The sequence below is a fragment of the Panulirus ornatus genome, chromosome 2 (assembly GCF_036320965.1).
Source record: "Panulirus ornatus isolate Po-2019 chromosome 2, ASM3632096v1, whole genome shotgun sequence".
In the NCBI taxonomy this organism is placed as follows: Eukaryota; Metazoa; Arthropoda; class Malacostraca; order Decapoda; family Palinuridae; genus Panulirus; species Panulirus ornatus.
In genome coordinates this window covers 72,097,818-72,112,553 of record NC_092225.1, presented here as the reverse complement: position 1 = coordinate 72,112,553, position 14,736 = coordinate 72,097,818, and the positions used below count along the sequence as shown (strand labels likewise).

The 14,736-nt window shown below is 42.3% G+C and overlaps 1 protein-coding gene across 9 annotated transcripts in view; it reads left to right on the top strand.

The window, feature by feature from the left end:
• The first annotated feature begins 3,725 nt into the window (after positions 1 to 3,725).
• sif (still life) overlaps positions 3,726 to 14,736 on the top strand; it is a 1,536,257-nt gene continuing 1,525,246 nt past the window's right edge. For all 9 annotated transcript variants that reach the window (XM_071677265.1, XM_071677235.1, XM_071677256.1 and 6 more), the window contains exons 1-2: positions 3,726 to 3,861; positions 5,594 to 5,793. In XM_071677265.1, the coding sequence (XP_071533366.1) occupies positions 5,684 to 5,793 (110 nt within the window). In that variant the 5' untranslated portion in view covers positions 3,726 to 3,861; positions 5,594 to 5,683. The remainder of the gene's footprint in view (positions 3,862 to 5,593; positions 5,794 to 14,736) is intronic.

The following is a 14,736-nucleotide window of genomic DNA, read 5'->3' as shown; positions in this document are numbered from 1 at the left end:
AAGAGCCGGGTGAAGGGAGGAGCTGCAGCGGAGGGAACAATATAGGGGTGTGGAGGGAAAGAGAGGGTGGGGAGTGAGGAAGGTATGCTACCTACCAACCCAATCGTAGTGGCCAGTCACACGCAGGAGTGGGTGTAGCTGTCAGAAAAGACCTATAATATAAATGCTTGACGACTGTCTATACCCAGAGACCATCTCTATAGATTGATGACGTTAGTGGAACCAGCTGATATTGCAACGTTGGATATCTGAAAGACAACAAGGACAATATGGGTAAAGACGGTGTGGCGTCCGAATCCATGATCACATGACAAATGGCATTCAGAATTACGCGTAAAGAAAATAGAAATCATATGTAAGATCAATGCCTAGAAATTGGCGACTTGTAGAACAGAGGAAGAACGTTCACACATCAGGCCACAGACTCAACACAACTGACCCCTAGGAACTCTCTCTCAGTGACAGTTAACATAACATTAAGAAAAAAGACTACGAAAAAGCAATTAAGACACAAGTCGTCAAAACATTAAGAAAAAAGACTACGAAAAAGCAATTAAGACACAAGTCGTCAAGTTGCCTCTTAAAAAGCCTTTACTACCTTTTCAGCATCTATGACGCTGTACTCAACACAGGATACTTTCCCCGGAGGTTCAGAGAGGCCAGGAATGTCAACTATAGATCCAGAGAATTACCAACCCATTTCCTTATTACATTTACCAGGGAAAATATTTGAGAGCATAATTAGCTTTAGATTAGGATGGTACCTAAGAAGCAGCAACCTCTGGTCGGAATCAGTACCAGCGGGGTAGAACCACCCATTCTGCAATTACGGAAGAACAAATTGCCATTCCCAGATGACAAGAAATGAATTGCCTGTCAGAAATTAGAAAGACTACCAAACAATTTCTTTAGTCAACGCGCCTTAAAAATCATCGTCTCTTCTACAAGATTTCTTCCACAAAGCTGGGTTCCACAGGGCAGCGTCTTATGGCCGACACTCTTCATAACGAACTCACCTGACACTCCCCCCACCAGCCGTAAACATGAGCTCGGACATCTACATAGATGACGCCACTTCTGTCAATTCTAGCGTAAAGACGACTCAATCCCAGAGTACATTCATTTAGTACAGTTAGAGGCATATGAACTAAACAGTTGGAAAGGGATTAGAATATAAAACAAACATAGATATATTTGCCATAGAATAAAACCCAGCGAGTGTGGTGCATGTAGGCGAGAGTTGTGTGGTAGAGAACAGGTGTGGTGAGGGGAATGGTTGGGTAGGGGGTTTGGGTACCTGAATTATTGTCAGGGAGGAGATTCCTGTGAGGGGAGAGGTTGGTTGCCTGGTTATTTAGGCCTATCGGCTGCCAGTGTCATCAACGGTACCTTCAGGTGTTCAGGTTAACTCTCATATATATATATATATATATATATATATATATATATATATACATATACGAATAAAGTGCATATGAACGCGCACCTTCATAGAACCTACAAACCTCCAACAGCCAGGATCGAACCCGGGACCCCTGTGAAAGAGGCGGGAATGTAACCGCTAGGCTATGAGACGAAGGATATTCAAGTACTTAGTATTCAAGTAGTTATATCATATATATATATATATATATATATATATATATATATATATATATATATATATATATATATATATATATATATAGAGAGAGAGAGAGAGAGAGAGAGAGAGAGAGAGAGAGAGAGAGAGGAGAAACTATGGACTCTCGTGCACAGGGCTGTGTGGAAGAAGGTGAGGGGCAAAAGATGTGACAGGAGCGTCTTGAAGAGTTTTCATGTGTCTTCACTTCATACTGCAGGAGGAGGTCTCAGTGGAGGGAATAGTTTGACACGGGCATGTTGCTGGCCAGGGTGGGAGGGTCACACTGTAGCGTTATCATTGACTTTCAGACGTTTGATGTTACCTCGGGTGTTCCCCAGTAACGGTCGAACTCCTGGCCAGAATACTTTCCGTTCTTTATGCGCATTGTAGGGCCCCTTAAGGAGGAGGAAATATGGAGGAGGTGGTGAGGAAGCGAGTGAGAAGAACTTGTTAGAATTTATGGTTATGTTCGTCAACAGGGCACCAGGGACGGAACTATTTTCTAACAAACCGGGTCTTCATACAGTCGCCGGCCGTATAACCGCGGAAATGGAGAACTGAAGATATTTTTCAGAAAGTGAGGAGCGTCGAGTTGAGGGTATTGGGGTTAACGCGGATGGTGGGAGAGGGAGGGAGGGGAAGGTTTGAAGTGACACTAAGCTGGTGGTGTGGTGACTGGACCAGACACTGAGCCGGTCTGCTTGGTGATCATGTCACCCTCAGGCAGACAGGAACGGAGGGCAGGAGACACAGGGAGAGCAGAAATACTTGCAGCAACCCACGGTGGAATTCGCACAGCTGCCTGCGGGACACACACACCCAGAGAACGTAATATGTCTTAGATGTATGAACACGGATGTGTGGATTCTGCACGTAACATAGTATGTGTTAAAGTTTGGATGTGGATGCTCGAGTGAGCGGATGTGTGTGTGTGAGAGGCTCCCTGTGTTTGCGCCGGTATTTCCACCTGCTCATTGGTAAGCTACCTGACATTTCCGCTGCCTTGATGCTTACCTGAAACACCTACGTATCACAGGAAACGAAGAAGAGTAAACAATTGCTGTGGAGAACTAGTGTTGCCAGTTTGGTCTTGCCTCTTGGAAAGACATTAGTAGTGTAGATCTCAAACTATTCTCAGGAGGTGTAACAGCCACCATAGATATAGTTCTGAAGGTTTAGGACAGTAAAACATCGGATAGTAGATAAGAAAACACTGGAAATTAATCGAAATTCCTAGGAATGAATGACTGTGTAAACTTGGTGCTTGTTCTCCTGAATTCATTAGCTAATAATTCATGAAATATTCCTGAAAATTCGTGTAACTTTCCCCCTGGGGGGTAGGAGGTGGGAGGCAGGCGTCGACCAGGGAGGTACATGTATATTGCGGATACTACCAGTCTGGGTATTAGGCTATGAACCTGTAGGTTCCTCGTGATGTTTGTTGGCTGTTGTCTTGTTCTTGGAAATAATGTCATTTTACTAAAGCTTTCAAGGTGGAAGTATCTGGACATCGGTGTTTACGTTAGATTGGTGTAGAAGTTAATGTCTGAAATGAGTAATGTGATGTGTGGTTACCGTAAATATGTTGGCTGAAAGTGTATACGTTAGCCGCTCCAAAATATAGTCTTGTAGCGAGTGTCTCCAGCACTGGTGGAGGGTTACCGTCATTCTTTTATAAAGATGCAACGTTGGAAAGTGAAACTTCCAGGGACGAGCCTGGATGCGCCACCAGCGCACCACTTTGAGAACACGACACAGCCATTACGGTGTAATGGTATTTTTCATGAGCTACTTTACAAGGATGTGTTGCTCACAAGAAACTTCATAGCCAACTAACGAGAAGTGAAGGCGGTCTTGCGCCGCGTCCTCTCTCACCAGAGAATCATTATTTTTTTCGTCCCTAAGTTGTTTTTAGCGCGCGAATTATGATACCTGGACGTTCTCTTGTAATTTTTAGATAGAGATATTCGTCTCCATTATGGATACAGTAAAGCTTGTTGGAATTCAAAGCATGACGAAAATACAACGAACCATTTATGTGAAGTTTCTTCGAAGGTAGAGGGCAGCACAACTGCACAAGCCGCCAGTGACGTCAGTACAGTAATGTGAGAAAGACGTGGCATGTCGTGGTGTGAGGCTAGGCTGATGTCCTAGCAAGGAAATAGGAAATGTGGATCATCATCTAGTCTTCCATGATTCCCTGTTGGTCAAGGCGACAGGACACGTGGGTTAGACAGGTATGTTGGATATGTGGTCAGCTGCACACGCCAGCCAGGAGGCAGATTTGTAGGCGTCATGTGTGTGTGTATACCTCAAGACCTAACCGGTATCCAAACTCCTCAGCAGTTAATGTGTTTGAAGGGTTCATGTTTTATTTTGGGCGACGTTAGGAATATTTAACGGGTATTTTCAGCTGGCGTTATTGCTTGTGCAGTCTTAACTGTATAAAAATACAACTTGGGCACGAGAGCGGTGACGCCATGGCCGCCATTGAGGTGTGGCAAACCCTGCTGTCATGTATGTTTCTCAAGTAGTTGTTTATGTTTTAAAAGTATGATATAGTTTTCCTTGAAATTTTAAAGGGCCAGATCATCATCCCCAGAGGTCCTGCTTAAGGTCGTACCGGCGTCTTCTGGAATCGTTACATCGACCTTGACTACAAGGGTTAAGGCGGCTAGTTTTCAGGGAAGGGAAGGATCTTAACAGTAGCGAGGTGGACGAGTAGGTATGGTCGTCCTGGTTAAAACAGTCATTGCAATATAACGATATATAAGATTAGTTGGACACTTGTTGACTTTGATATTGGTCACTGGTGATTCCTATTGTGTATATTGCCTACAAGTTTACCATTAGAACGATGTGGTATACAGGTTCGACAGACATACACATGATAAGGCCCTATGAGTATTGAACTTCATCCCCATAATGTACAAATAGGTAATTACGCGTTATGAACACAATATATGCAGTCATTTGCTACTTACACAAGAGTTTCTGGTCTATATTTATTTACAGTATTTATATCGTCACAACTGTAGTCTCATGTAAGTAATGGGGTTTTTAGAGACATGCTTATAACTTTTAGTGTCCAATGGAACGTATGATTACAAATATGATATATTGTAGGACTCCAGTTAATTTTTGACGCACAGTTTCATACTGCATGAGGAAACCGCTTCAGGTAGAGCCTCCAGTAGTCTTGTATGTTGGTAAGTTATGGTGATTATATTATTTACTCATGCTAATGGTATGATCTTTTTCTTCTTACTTTGATAACATATATGATCCACCCGGACCATAGTTCTTAGTTCTCTTTCCTCTGGTGCTCTTATCAGAAAATTTTTAGGGACAGGAAGTGTATATACATGAGTCTTTATATGATATATATATATATATATATATATATATATATATATATATATATATATATATATATATATATATATCACCATAAACGTCTGTCACCACCGCAAGGGTACACGTGCAGTAAGACATTGCCTCAGATGAGCCTCGCTCGCTAAATGTCAACGGTGAACGCTTGGCAGCTATGCTTCTGTTGCGAGGGAAAAGCGAGCGGCCGGAGCTGCACTCTTGTAACATTTATTGAATGTAAACGAATTGACATCATGTCATGTGTTTTTAAACCCCTCAGCACGAGAGTACGATATTTAAGGAGGATGGAACAACCCTTAGGCATGGCGAAATGTCTTGACCTCTAAATTGATATAGTAATTTCTGTCGTCAGGCCATTTTACCTGCTCATGGGTCGTACTCGCATACTTGAGTCAATGAAATCCTTATCAAAAACATGTCTTTCATACCTCATATTCTACCCCTCCCCCTTTCCCCCATTCCCTCCGTGTTCCCTGCTACCCATGGTTTACCAGCCCGCCTCTCACAGACTTTTCTTTGTGACCCCAGCATCCACAAACGACTCTCCTTAACCAGATGCCCTATCTTGTTTGTCAGATGGTGTGGCGGTAGTGTGGTGGGCGTGAGGATGGTGGGAAGAAGGCAGTGAGGGCAGGACGAGGCAGCAGTAGCAGCTCTCAGGCCAGGATGGGCAACAAGCTCTCGTGCTCGTGTGCGCCTCTCATCAAGAAGACCGGTTACCGCTATGAGGACTCCCCTTGGAACCCGGCTCGCAGGAGAGATGGCCACCTCCTCAGGTGAGTCCCCGCCACCCCAGGTGGTGAGGTAGCTTTAAAGTAGCCTAGGTAGGGCAGCGGTAACTCCTGTTTTTATTTATTTCATTATTTTTCTGACTTGGAAACTTTGGTCATATATCTTATTACTGATTATGGGGGAGATATATCATCTTAGATGAGGGTTGATGTACAGAAGTGGTCAGCCAAGGTGAGTGGTGATGTGTTCTGTGGTAAGGTGCGGATGAACCTTGTGTGCATCCATACACAAGATCATGAGGCCTCTTGCGCCCCATGTGTGTTGATCTGTGATGGTGAATGTTCAGTTGGGTGAATCCTGACTTACTTTATGCGGAAGTCATAGATTATTTAAGTTGAGGTAACAAGATGGCCGACCGTAAATACGCTTTTCCGATTCTCTTTCGTGTCTGAATTGTTTGAAAGTACCCTGACTTTGTATTTACTGCTTGACTGTTACTTCCTGCCATTTGCTAAGGTGACGAAGCAGGACGAAGTGGCCATTATGGTCATGTGAGTGTCGTGTACTGTGGGTGACATGGGTCTTCTACTTAAGGTGGCCTAGTTGACGCTTCCCGGTCACCTGGAGACTCGAGAACCGTTTTAAATCCCGAGTTTATCGAGGACTTGTTGATTATTGAATGCTTGGTGCCACTGGCTTGTGGTGTTGTCTGTTGGCTTTCGCTTTGGTCACTTCAGTGGGAGGTGGTTGTGTTAACGGTAGTGTGGATCTGGCAACATGCGCATGAGTCAGGTGATAGTGGTTTTTTCCTGTTAACGGTGATGTGGGTCTCGTTACAACATTGTGGATCTGTAACTGGTTTAAGGATTTGACAGTACAGTGCTTCTGCTAACGGTGATGTGGGTCTGTTAACGGTAGTGTGGATCTATGGTGATGTCCTGTTAACAGTGTTGTAGGCTGTTAACGTTTGTAAAGATCTGATAACAGTGGTATGAGTCAGTTGATGGTAATGCGCCTCTGTTAACGGTGGGGAGGGTCTGTTAACGCTGGAGTTAGATCTAACGGGTGGTATGGGTCGGTTGATGGTGTTGGGCTTTTGTTAACGGTGATTTGGGTCAGTTAACGGTATTGTGGATTTGGTAAGAGTATTATGAGTCGTTTGATAGTGTGTTCTGTTAACGGTGATATAGGTCTGTTAATGATAGAGTTGATCTGGTAATACTGGTGTAAGTCAGTTGGTAGTGGTGTTTCTGTTAACGGTGATGTAGCAGTGTTTAAGTGTAGAATGAGTCTTGATCGTACTGTTGGGTTTTAACAGTGGCATACGTCTGTTTAGTGTTGAGCGGGTCTCATCCTGGAAGTCTGGGTCTGCCAATAGGGATATAGCTGTTTAAACAGGGATGTAGATCTGTTAAATTGAGTATGTATATGTCGTTTGAGGGATGTATGTGAAAAACTGTACCACCAGTCTGAGTGAACAGTAATGTAGGTCTGTTAACAGTCATGTGTGTTTTAGGGTGGTTTGTTTCTGTTAATGGTGTTGTATATATCTACTGTATTATGTGCTCAAGATGTGTTAGGTTTGTTTTAACACTCTTATGGATCTGTTAACAGGGGTTTAGTTCTGTTTACATTGATACTCATGAGTTGATGGTAGTGTGGCTTTTATGTTGATGCAATTTTGTACTGTTGACATTGAGGTATGTTAGTTAAGGATGATATGTGTCTGTTATTGTTGCTAGTGGTAACATTGGAGATGGAATATTGACAGTTAGATGCATCTTAACGGTGACGTGGTTCTGTTACCAGTGGCAGAGTCTTGTTAACAGCTCCGTTGAAGCAGTAGACGCATATTCACCTATCAAATGATGATGCCCGTAAATTGTTCCTGACGTCACATGACGGTTTCGTTTCTACGTTGGTCACCAGCTTTTCATTGTGAAGTGCGTCTGTGGTAAGGGTTTGACAGTTTTCCATGTATTCCAAAATCCACATTTATTTTCCCGTCTTTTCTGTCATAAATTTATGCCTGTAGTGGGAATTTGTATTCGCATCATATCTCTCTGTCTATCTATCTATCTATCTATCTATCTATCTATCTATATATATATATATATATATATATATATATATATATATACACACATATATATATATATATATATATATATATTAGGCCAATCTTTCGTCTATTTCCTTGCGCTACCTCGCTAACGCGAGAGACAGCGACTAAGTATATATATATACTTACTGGTAAACAGAGAAGAGGTAGTGAAAGCTTTGCGGAAGATGAAAGCCGGCAAGGCAACGGGTTTGGATGGTATTGCAGTGGAATTTATTAAAAAAAAGGGGTTGACTGTATTGTTGACTGGTTGGTAAGGTTATTTAATGTATGTATGACTCATGGTGAGGTGCCTGAGGATTGGCGGAATGCGTGCATAGTGCCTTTGTACAAAGGCAAAGGGGATAAGAGTGAGTGCTCTAATTACAGAGGTATAAGTTTGTTGAGTATTCCTTGTAAATTATATGGGAGGGTATTGATTGAGAGGGTGAAGGCATGTACAGAGCATCAGATTGGGGAAGAGCAGTGTGGTTTCAGAAGTGGTAGAGGATGTGTGGATCAGGTGTTTGCTTTGAAGAATGTATGTGAGAAATACTTAGAAAAGCAAATGGATTTGTATGTAGCATTTATGGATCTGGAGAAGGCATATGATAGAGTTGATAGAGATGCTCTGTGGAAGGTATTAAGAATATATGGTGTGGGAGAAAAGTTGTTGGAAGCAGTGAAAAGTTTTTATCGAGGATGTAAGGCATGTGTACGTGTAGGAAGAGAGGAAAGTGATTGGTTCTCAGTGAATGTGGGTTTGCGGCAGGGGTGTGTGATGTCTCCATGGTTGTTTAATTTGTTTATGGATGGGGTTGTTAGGGAGGTAAATGCAAGAGTTTTGGAAAGAGGGGCAAGTATGAAGTCTGTTGGGGATGAGAGAGCTTGGGAAGTGAGTCAGTTGTTGTTCGCTGATGATACAGCGCTGGTGGCTGATTCATGTGAGAAACTGCAGAAGCTGGTGACTGAGTTTGGTAAAGTGTGTGGAAGAAGAAAGTTAAGAGTAAATGTGAATAAGAGCAAGGTTATTAGGTACAGTAGGGTTGAGAGTCAAGTCAATTGGGAGGTAAGTTTGAATGGAGAAAAACTGGAGGAAGTGAAGTGTTTTAGATATCTGGGAGTGGATCTGGCATCGGATGGAACCATGGAAGCGGAAGTTGATCATAGGGTGGGGGAGGGGGCGAAAATTCTGGGAGCCTTGAAGAATGTGTGGAAGTCGAGAACATTATCTCGGAAAGCAAAAATGGGTATGTTTGAAGGAATAGTGGTTCCAACAATGTTGTATGGTTGCGAGGCGTGGGCTATGGATAGAGTTGTGCGCAGGAGGATGGATGTGCTGGAAATGAGATGTTTGAGGACAATGTGTGGTGTGAGGTGGTTTGATCGAGTGAGTAACGTAAGGGTAAGAGAGATGCGTGGAAATAAAAAGAGCGTGGTTGAGAGAGCAGAAGAGGGTGTTTTGAAGTGGTTTGGGCACATGGAGAGAATGAGTGAGGAAAGATTGACCAAGAGGATATATTTGTCGGAGGTGGAGGGAACGAGGAGAAGAGGGAGACCAAATTGGAGGTGGAAGGATGGAGTGAAAAAGATTTTGTGTGATCGGGGCCTGAACATGCAGGAGGGTGAAAGGAGGGCAAGGAATAGAGTGAATTGGAGCGATGTGGTATACCGGGGTTGACGTGCTGTCAGTGGATTGAATCAAGGCATGTGAAGCGTCTGGGGTAAACAATGGAAAGCTGTGTAGGTATGTATATTTGCGTGTGTGGACGTATGTATATACATGTGTATGGGGGTGGGTTGGGCCATTTCTTTCGTCTGTTTCCTTGCGCTACCTCGCAAACGCGGGAGACAGCGACAAAGCAAAAAAAAAAAAAAAAATATATATATATATATATATATATATAAGTATATATATATATATATATATATATATATATATATATATATATATATATTATATATATATATACTTTTCCTCGTATTCCTTTTGACGCGTTTTCTTTATTAATTTCCGCTGTATTGATGCATCTTTTTATGTTTAAGTTGTCTATCATTGATCTGTTATATATTCATATTTGTCGGAAATAATGACGTATTGTGTTTAGTTTGTCAGTAATATTCATGTAATTCTTATTTTTTGTTTTGTAACATAGGATGACTTAGATATTTCTGTTTAGCTGTATTTTATTCTCATCTTCATGTCATACTTTATTTATTTTTCATTCATTTCATTTCTTTTTTATTCGTTTTATTACCTCAACATTTGCCTCCATTATGGGCGAGTGTGTGTATATAGTGCAGCCTTTGGCCCCTGACCGTCATAACCCTGGCCAGTAATGTTGCGCCCGGCCACCTGGACGCCCACGGCCACTTACTCAGATGGGATTCACGGGGGAAAAAGATGTCTAGTTTTGTTACGTATATTACTGTGGCCTGTGTAGAGCCTGCCATGGATTCTCCCTGCCTCGCCTCATTACCGGGAGTTTTCGGTCATAATCCAGTACGGTATGTCTGGGAGGTAATTAAATTTTCCAGCAGATGGTGGATGTAGTCATGGGTCATGTCTGTCTGCAGTTTGTTCAAGGGTGCCGTAGTAACATTAAACCGTAGATGATGTTCTTTTCTCGTTAGGGGCAGTGTATGTATATTGCTAAGGGTTGTGTATGTATCTAGTTAGGGGATGTGTATGTATATTGCTAAAGGCAGTGTATGTATATTGCTAAGGGCTGTGTATGTATATTGTAAAGGGCAGTGTATGTATCTTGTTAGGGGCTGTGTATGTACTTGTTAGGGGCTGTGTATGTATCTCGTTAGGAGCAATGTATATACCTCGTTTAGGGAGGTGGATATATCTTGTCTTTTAGGATGAACAGTCTAGACACAGTTAATTGGGTCATACACAGAGAGGAACGCATTTCATAATGTGTAGTATACAATAATGGTTTATGCTTGCTGCATGTATTCAAACTTGGACTTTCCCTCGTTCTTGCTTATGGGTTATATTTGCGGTCTCCTCCGCTTGATGCTTATGCTTACCACGTGTGACGTTAATCTTCAGACAGCGTTTCGCAAGCCTGTCTGCGTGCCACACCTTACAGCCCACCGCACTCTGGGGTGGACGGCTCGTCATCCCACACAGACAATTCGCGACCCCTCATGTGAGGAGCGATCTTAAGACAGACTGCCATTCCTCGCCTTGTGCTCTTGCAGTTTGCTCTTACTATTTATGCAAAATTTGAAGTGCTGAGTTTGTGAATTATTTCAGATTAACGTTTTTGTACACTAGGAGTCCTATCCTTGACCACAGCGGTTCGATCTCTGGGTACGATGTCGCGATCTTTGACCTGACCTGACCTGTGGGTCATACTGTTATACTTGAGGATCGTACCGTAGTGCTCAAGGGTCGTACTCGTGCTCAAGGGGTTAAGACAGCCTGCTGTTGTCTCGTTTTTGTAGTTACTCAAAAATATTTCTGTCGATTGTCAAGTAATATGTTATTACCAATAAAAACTAACAACCTAATAGTGCCTAAACTGTTGAATGTTTATTATTTGAAGCAAAATTCCCCACTGTTTATTTTGTCGTTCACTTTTCCTTTCCAACAAATCCCCCCCATGTTTATTTTGTTACTGACTTTATTTCAAATAACAAAAAGTCATAAAACCCAAATTTGCCAGTCAGACTTTCCCTCTTGTTTACTGTTACTGAATTTTGACAAACAACTGCCCATGTTTATTCATTTTGGTTATCTCAAAGCAGATAGTGATCACATCACTATAGTTTTTCTCTCCATTTTTTTTGTATTATTATCAAAGAAAAAGTTTATATTTTGTCATCGAGTTCAGTAAGGCACACGGATCCGCTTGTTCATGGTGTGCTGGTAATCCCATAGACAATGTTCTTGTTTAGTCTTACGTTTAATTTGCTAAACAAACCCCAGTGTTTATTTTGGTGATTCAGCTCCCTGCTAATCTTGCTGGATTTCTAGAATTCACTTGTTTATATTTATATTGTTTATTTATCTATTGTACTTCCCGGGATTTCTAGGAAATTTTAGTTCGACCAACAAATCACCATATATATATATATATATATATATATATATATATATATATATATATATATATTTTTTTTTTTTTTTTTTTTTTTTTTATACTTTGTCGCTGTCTCCCGCGTTTGCGAGGTAGCGCAAGGAAACAGACGAAAGAAATGGCCCAACCCCCCCCATACACATGTACATACACACGTCCACACACGCAATATACATACCTACACAGCTTTCCATGGTTTACCCCAGACGCTTCACATGCCTTGATTCAATCCACTGACAGCACGTCAACCCCTGTATACCACATCGCTCCAATTCACTCTATTCCTTGCCCTCCTTTCACCCTCCTGCATGTTCAGGCCCCGATCACACAAAATCCTTTTCACTCCATCTTTCCACCTCCAATTTGGTCTCCCTCTTCTCCTCGTTCCCTCCACCTCCGACACATATATCCTCTTGGTCAATCTTTCCTCACTCATTCTCTCCATGTGCCCAAACCACTTCAAAACACCCTCTTCTGCTCTCTCAACCACGCTCTTTTTATTTCCACACATCCCCTTCATTACGTTATGGACTCGTATCAAACATACATAAACACCAAAATTGTTTCTCATCATAATGCACACATCCATTTATGTCAGACTACAATGTTGCTTGCTGCGACAAACTCTATTCCTCCACGCCTTCGCACATCCACACTTGTTGTAACACTGACTTACCTTCAACATTACCAATCTTTGCTCTGCCCACCTTACGAGCTCTCGACTTCCACACAACATTTTTCCGACGCTCGCCAAACGGCATTTTTCTGCTTCCCCTCCCTCAACCTATGATCCACTTCGCCTTCCATTGACCATCGCGATCTGAGTCCACTCCCGATTCTAACCATACCTGCCTGTGTCATACGCTCTTACCATTCAAACCACCTCCAAGTGACTTGACCTCAAGCTTAAGACCTAATAACTTGCTTTATTGACTTTACTTTTAAACTTTTCTTCCACAACTATTACTAACTACCAGTCAAAACTTCTGCAGGCAGTGTTTACAGTCTTTGGGTTTTCCAGTAAGATCGTGTAGTTTATTATTCATTTCCAGACCATCCCATACCCTTTTTTCTGTTGTCTGTCGACCTGAGTTTTCAGTCTTCGTCTGTATTTCATAATGTTGCGTGTTCGACTCAGATCTCGTTTATACTTCGAACTGTTAAAGTTGGACAAACCCTATTTTGTATTCTGTCGTTAGATTGTTACAGTAAGATAAATCCGTTTTTATTGTCGCAAGTTTTGTTTTCCAGTCAAAAAACCAATTGCCTCCACTTAATCTTGTATTAAGGTGTTGCCAGCCAGGTAACGGCAGTACACTCATGTATACATTCCCCCGCCTCCCCATCACGGTTCATTACAGATCATGGTTTATATAGTGTTCCTGGGTCGGCTTCCCACGCCAATAAGCCTAGCCACATCATGGACACTTAACTGCACCCGGGTCGTGGAAGCCTATGTCTCACCCACGTTAAGAAGGATAGTCAGGAGACTAGGTGGTGGAAAATTGGAACCCAAAGAGGAATCGTAAATGTTTCCATTTATCTTGAAAACTTAGTAGATATATACGCTAGGTTGTGTAGCGTTTGGACGCTTCTGTCCAACTTGGGCGATTGAGCAAGTCTGACTGGGCAAGTCTTATCAGTTTGCTTGTTGTGGCAGTGTTTTACGTCTTGGGAGGGAAAACGTTACTTTTATTAAAACTTTTAAATTTTAACCGACATAGAATGAAAAGCGTATGCCAAGATGATAGAAATGTGGATAGACAGATAAGCACAGTAAAAGATTTATTTTGAATGCTCAGCCATATTTGCACTTGAACTCGTATCATTGTGCATTTTGTGTAAATCCTTCATTTTCATTTTCATTCGTACAGTTTGCACTTGAGTATCTGATCTTGTTCAAATGATTTTTCCCTTCCCAGATTTCTAAATTTTAGTCTAGAATACATCTGTACTTGCTGCAAAACTCTACGTATTTTAAAAGCCTTTGATCACAGGCTGGTCTGAATCTACCAGTATAATTGTAATGGCTCACAGTGTTGCCTTCAGTCCACACAGTTCCTTTTTTCTATCCATGTAAAAAAGTTGGGATCCCAGTAAAAGTTTGGGTCGTCAATACAACGTGTTCAGTTTACCCACAAGCAAGGTTCAGCGGGTATGTTTCAGTTCGCATTGAGGCTAAAGTTCGGTGGGACATTTCAGCCTGGTGATGGAGAGGCGATCAGCCTAGTCAAGTTAAAGGCAGCTGGAGGATTCTCCTCGGTCCTTGAGCGCGAGGCTTTAGTGTGCGTTGCCATCATGGCCATCTGTCTCGCTGGAACTGGTTCAATGGAACGGCATTGTTCGACTCGCTCACTTGCTTCAGTCTTTCCGCGCCTGGCGGTGGATCTTCACCGAACTGACTTGCCTTGGCTTCACCAGCGGGGCAAGACCGTACTCCTGCCTCCACCATTATTACGCTGACTTGAATTCTTATCTTCTCTCAATGTTATGGACGAAACACTCCCTGCATGTCAGGGTCGGCGTGCGAAATGCGCTCCCTCTCGGCCGTCGCGTGATGAATCAGGACGAGGTATACCGAACTACAAGATGTTGACATTGGCGTAAACAGAGATGTTGACATTGGCGTAAACAGAGATGTTGACATTGGCGGAAAGAGTTGGTTCCTTGGTAAACTCATCAGCTATCATGCAGGTTTATGGTGTCACTGGAGTACCAGAGTAGGGGCGTGTACTACCCCACCGTTTCCTTCCTTGAACATTAGATAAGTATACAGAGCTAGAGAGGAAATG